Source organism: Zea mays, chromosome 3 (assembly GCF_902167145.1).
Source record: "Zea mays cultivar B73 chromosome 3, Zm-B73-REFERENCE-NAM-5.0, whole genome shotgun sequence".
NCBI lineage: Eukaryota > Viridiplantae > Streptophyta > Magnoliopsida > Poales > Poaceae > Zea > Zea mays.
The window spans coordinates 186365130-186371457 of NC_050098.1; the positions used below are offsets into that span (position 1 = coordinate 186365130).

The following is a 6328-nucleotide window of genomic DNA, read 5'->3' on the forward strand; positions in this document are numbered from 1 at the left end:
ACGTGTTACAAGAAAAGGAAATGAAAGCGGATAAGATCAAATCTGTGAAATATGCATAATCAAATGGGACACTATGAAATAAAGGAACTGCATCAGCGTCGCACCCAGCCAGGCGACCTCTTTCGGACGCTCGGACCTCAAGAGTTTACCTGGACCTGTCGGGTGGGATCCCAGGGCATAAACCAAACGGGATGAAGGCAACCTCCGTGCCTTGAAACCAAGCATGGAATAGCCGTGACTGAATCAATCGCCAGATATTTTTTTCCCATGCGGACAAAGTGTTCGCGTACATCTTGAGTTCTGAATGGAATTATATCTTGTCGTTGTTATGTATTACTGCGGTGAAGAGCAAGGTCTCGACGGAAGATGAAGCGAGAGGTTTGTCCTTTGTTCACTGCATAAAAAATGCAAAGGGAGTCGACGCATCGAGACACGGACACGGCCGCACCAGTTCGCCAAAGCCTTCAGCCAAACAAAATTACAAAACCCACGACACCCACCCCACGTCCTATAAAACTAACCCACCTAAAACCACGGTCCACGACCCTCGCTTCACTTGTCACGGACTCGCGTCCACAAACCACAACCAGCTCACTCAAGAACAAAGAACCCAACCCATGGCTTCTCCCAAGCCGCTCCTCCTGCTCGCCACCTCGTTCCTGAGCTGCGGCCTCCTGGTGGCCGCCGACTACGCCCCAATGACCCTGACCGTGGTGAACAACTGCCCCTACCCGGTGTGGCCGGGCATCCAGGCCAACTCCGGGCACGACGTCCTGGAGGGCGGCGGCTTCTTCCTCCCGCCGCTCTCCCACAAGTCCTTCCCGGCGCCGGCCCACCCCTGGTCCGGCCGCATCTGGGCGCGCACGGGCTGCGCGGGCGCCGGCGCGCAGCTCCACTGCGCCACGGGCGACTGCGGCGGGCGGCTCCAGTGCGGCGGGCTCGGCGGCGCGGCGCCCGCGACGCTGGCGTAGGTGAACCTCCACCACGGCAACGACCAGACCTCGTACGGCGTGAGCGTGGTGGACGGCTTCAACGTGGGCCTGTCCGTGACCCCGCACGAGGGCCGCGGCAACTGCCCCGTCCTCGCCTGCCGCAAGAACCTCACCGAGACCTGCCCCGGCGAGCTGCAGCTGCGCTCCCCGGCCGGCAGCGTCCTCGCGTGCAAGAGCGGCTGCGAGGCCTTCCGCACCGACGAGCTGTGCTGCCGCAACATGTACAACAGCCCGCACACCTGCCGCGCCTCCAAGTACTCGGAGTTCTTCAAGCGAGAGTGCCCGCAGGCCTTCACCTACGCGCACGACAGCCCCTCGCTCACCCACGAGTGCGCCGCGCCGCGCGAGCTCAAGGTCATCTTCTGCCACTAGAGCTCGGAGGGCTGGGCTGGGCTGGGCGCGCCGCGCCCGCCCGTGCGCCGCCGCCGCCAACAAGTGTCGCTAGTAGAGGTAGTAGGATGCCTGGAATAGCTGTGGGCCTGTGGGCTGTGGCTGTGTTCCCGTCGTGTCTGTGGCGGTGTGGCCTGTGTAGGCTGTCTGTACTCTGTAGTATACTGGGTTGTTGGATGCATGCGTTCTGGCCGCAAGACTGATGTCATGCTGTTGCTGCTTACTACAGTTTGCAGTCTGAAATAAAAACTTGTTTGATGAGCACTGTAATGATCGTTCGCGTATGCTGAATCACTTGCTATATACTTCGATCGGTTACATTTGCGATGGAATTTCTAGATTAAACTAGAATCTAACATGAAATTGTGTCAAACTTCTAATAGAGACCAGTGCCGCCTTGTCCCTTTCGCGTTCCACTTTTTGGCAGCTTTACCTCTGCCTTTAGATCATGGAATCGGGTTGTTTCTCTCCGTTTTGGCGCCGCTGCTCCGAATCTATGTCACAGGCTCACAGCACAGAATTGAGCTCAAGTGGGTACAAAACGGTGCAGCGAGAACGTTGATTAGGTATTTGGTGTATGCACGTTCTGTGCAGGGATCACCAAAAACCCATCAATCTTGAGCAGTTTAAATTTTCAAATTTAAATTCCCGGATTTCGCTATTTCTCCTTAGAAACCGTCGCATCCGGATCGGATTTCGCTTCTTTTCACCGAGAAACATGATTTAACTAGGAAAAATTTAAAATTTTAATATAGTTTGCTTCTTTTTTTTTAGATATTCGCGGGGGGAGGGTGTGAGATATCCCACCTTTTCATTGCCAACATAAAGGCTCATACATGAATTAGTTACATGTCGGTTAAGTTGTTACAGAGGGGATTGACGAAGAGAATATCGAAACCTTTTCATTGCCAAAAAAATAGTTTGTTTCTATTTTTTTTTTTTCAAATCATGCTACACAATAAACATAGTGGAAGGGATGAGAGTTAAACTGTGAAAGAAGTCGTGCTCGGTGCCTCGGTCTTATATGGGGTAGGGTTAACATGTCTAGAACAAATCAAATTTATTTTTGACACCAAAACCGCTCAAGATTTACAACCGTTGCGTGCATTATTCCCAACGGACATGCGAGATTGATGATTGATGAAGCCGGTGCATGAGCTTGGTTCATGCTCCCTGTGGCTGAGAATAGAGCAAAGCTTTAGGAGGCAGAGCCTCGGAAGCGGTGAAAGGCCGGAGCGCGTGACTGCACGAAGGACTCGCTGACTCGCTGTAGGGTAGTAGCGCCGCTATAGGTGAACTGAAAGTGAAACCGCCAACGTGGGTGGTCCCTGTGAAGTGGATAAGAACGCGCAGTACACCATCATAAGCAAATGGACACTGTCAGCTGTGCGCCTGTGTGGGAGAGGAGCGCCTTGTGAAAGGTATTGTGGAGGGCACGGTGCTCCAATCCAATATGAAAGCATTGGGGTTATTAAGAGATCTCTTAGGTTGTCTTTCACTACATCGTGAAAATAAGAGATTTCTACGGTAGATGGCATATTTTGGAGAGTTAAGCTCAAAATAGAGGATAAGATAGAGAAGCTGTTAAGGATATATCCTTAGCTAAACAATTAAAGCTACAAATGGAGTGGCCTTCCTTCTCGACGCTCTCAACTTGCGTTTTGAAATACAGACAGACGCGTGAGCATTTCATGCGATAAGTGTGAGGACACACGGCATCCGAGCTTCATACAAAATAGCATAAAAAATGTTCAGTAAAAGTTTTCAAATTGAGCTTGAAGTTCAATGTAATCGAGGGAAGTATATTTGTACACCTATTAGATTAGGGGCATTCGTACTTTAGTTATTGGATTATCTAGTGTATACTTTTTGCTTATATGTACCATGTCTCAAAAGGAACGAAACACTGAAACAGAATACAACCACCAAGCCACGGCCCATTGATGTTGTGCTGCGTGCCTGTCTCAAATGGACTCATTTTGGGACGGCTAAACAGACTGAAGGCAACTGATTTTCAGCTTTGCACTAACTGACGAGAAGCCCATGTCTTGCTTTATAAGCTGCGAGTTATTCGAATGACTCACCCTCGTCGCCACTGGACTTTAGAATCCTCTCTATCTTACTAGGTTGCAATTTATAATTTATTTGATTTTTTACCTTAAATTTAATCAACTCGTCTTATTAAAAAATCATAATTATTATTAATGTTTACCGTGGTATAATTTAGCATATAATATACTTTAAGTATGACCTTAAATTTTTTTTAACCAATTTTCACAAAAAAAGAATAAGACAAGTCGGTCAAACTTGGTCAAAAAAAAATCAAACAGATTGTAAATTAGTAGTACCACATTGTTTGCATCATCATGTAGTTGTTCCACAATTTTGGTTGGAGCAATTTGTTCGGTGGTTAGCTTATCTCCATGATTAATAATATTTTATACATCTCCCAAGGGAAAACATATTCTTAAAAAATGTGGCATCTTTAGTTTCAATAAATTGTATTAGCAAACACATCGGGTTATTCAAATTTGACCAGTAAAAATCTATAAGCCATGCTATGACAAGCATAGCCAAGAAAGATACCATCAACGATCCAGGTATAGTCTATCAAAACCCCCTTTTTTTTGTTAGGCTGGTGCAAAAAGCACATGACGACTAATAGATTGCCGATTGGGCCAGTTCAAGGCCCACGATAGAGATCAGACAGGGAGGGGAGGAGGCAGCAGCAGGGACAAATTTCGCCGCAGGCGGAAGGACGGATGAGGCGAGGCGATGAAGATAGCACATTGGCACGCCGCGATAGATTGAGCAGGGTTGAGCGGATGGCGTGCCCTCCTTGGGCCATGGAGGTGGCCACCGCACTAGAGTCTCGTGTTTCGTTCGTACTCGCGTCGCGTCTGTCGTTCGCGAGCCAGGCGGGAGGTCTTGACCGATGTGATCAGGTCAGAGGCAGGTGACCAAAATATCAGCTGAAAGATACGGGCTGCTTTTTTCTTCCCTTGACGCCCGGTTAGATTCGTCTTGCCTGAACGACCCAAGAGGACAAGACCCAAACAACAAAGGTCACCGAAAGGAAAAAAGAGAGGATCTGTGCCTCTGCGGCTGCGGCTCGTGTAGCCTGTGTGGTCCACCGGTGACCGCACTATTGGCGGCCCGAAGCGTGAGACTTTTGCTCTCGTGCTCGTACGACCCGGCGCCACCCGCATGTTCCGATCGTTATCTGTCCTATTCCGATCGCGCTTTGAACCGGACCTGCCTCCGGTGGTGGCGCTGGGAAAACGAGGGCCGTCCTATCGTCTGCCTCGCCGGGGAAAAGCGGCTCTGCCGAAATTGTTCGCCCTGCACCTGGGTTTCATCCGACTAACAACATGCATAAAACACATGGAGCTAGGCTGCTAGGGCCAAGCTAGGCTTTGCCCGAGCGGTGTGTGGTCAGTGGTGACCGGTGACTACTTACGTGACCTCTCGTTCCGAGTTTGGCTGGTGTGCAGTGTGCTTTCCTGTTTAGCATGGCAACCTCATTTTTATAGGATTTCTAAGTTTCTATGAAAAAATAGTTCATTTCTCTAAGAGAAAATTTGAATTTTTTAGAAAAATAAAGTTATCAAACTAGCCCTTAATTACATTCGACGGTTCGGTTCACCAAAATATTTTAGCAGAGTAGCTAACAAAACTCATGGAGAGGAATAAGGCGAAGTAAATCATGCTCGTATCATCAAACATCTAGAACTCAGCTCACTATGGGCCTGTTTGGTTCAGCTTTTTTCTGACCAGCTTTTCTGAAAATCTAGCTGTGGGGAGAATCTGGCTGTGGGAAGAATTTGAGTAACATTACGACTACGTGTGGAGGAAGATAAAGTTGTTTATAGGACTTAGGATCTAGAAAGTGACAGATTCCTACTATTACAACGACTCAACCGATTATGTGTTTATGTTGATTTTGGATGGTTTTTGGCCCAACGAATTTTATAAAAGCTGGCTGAAAAGCTGAGCGTTTGGCAGTCCGCAGCAGCTTTTGGTGGCCAGAAGCTGCCAGAAGCCGAAACAAACAGGCCCTATGTCTCAGGTAGAATTGCATTATATAGTCTCTTAGTCATCTTTTATATTTGGAAAAACCGATCCAAGAGTTTTGTGTTGTACATGCCCTTATGTTAAATCCTTATCGAGGCCCTAATTTTAGGTTTGAGTAAAATGGTAACAATCCACATTTTAGTGCTTTTTTTTTTGTGCGGGGTCTACAAAACACGGTTATTTTAGGCCGAATCTACGATTGTCCTAAAGACGAGTTAGACATAACGATAGCAACAGGATGTCACAGTGTTGTTGGAGCCCATTTTGAGCAGGGCGGACGGCCCGGCCCTGAGGCCGGACGGTCCGCGGTCCGGACAGTCCGCGCCTGGGGGCCGGACGGTCCGCGCGTGCGCAGAGCAGTTTAGGGTTCCGAGTTTTGTGCTACAGTTGTTAGCTAGATTCGCGGGATTCACTCGGAAATTTGTTTGTAACGGGTCCAGCCCTCCTCCTCTATAAATAGAGAGGTCTACGACCGATTTGGAACAACGAATCGAACCTTCAATCAATACAATTTACATTTTATCCTAGGAGTAGTTCTAGTCTAGTTTAGGTTTAGTCTTCCAATCCCCAAATTCTCCGCCTCTCCTCGACTCTACGTCGATTAGAGGAGTCTAGGTCGGTCTACCCGAGCCTAGACACCACCTAGGATCTCTCCTCCCCGACGGGGTCCCTCCCGGGAGCGAGATCCAGGCGCCGCCGGCGATCTTCCGCCGCCCCTGCGCACGCGCGGACCGTCCGGCCGTCAGGCAGGGAACCCGAGTTCCTGCGCCAGGTCGCGGACCGTCCGGCCCTGTGCCGCGGACCGTCCGCGCCTGACCAGAGAGCACCGCCGCCTCACGCCAGGTCGCGGACCGTCCGGCCCTGTGCCGCGG

At 49.5% G+C, this 6328-nt stretch overlaps 1 protein-coding gene across 1 annotated transcript; it reads left to right on the forward strand.

Annotated features, from left to right (window-relative positions):
* Positions 1-550: 550 nt before the first annotated feature.
* On the forward strand, positions 551-1646 carry LOC100280707 (osmotin-like protein). The gene has a single exon (NM_001153626.2). The coding sequence runs from the start codon at positions 618-620 to the stop codon at positions 969-971; it is 354 nt and encodes a 117-aa protein (NP_001147098.2). The 5' UTR covers positions 551-617; the 3' UTR covers positions 972-1646.
* The last annotated feature ends 4682 nt before the right edge of the window (positions 1647-6328 follow it).

Bases quoted from the DNA above. Each gene is read 5' to 3' on its own strand.
- LOC100280707 (NM_001153626.2), top strand. From the start codon at position 618: ATGGCTTCTCCCAAGCCGCTCCTCCTGCTCGCCACCTCGTTCCTGAGC.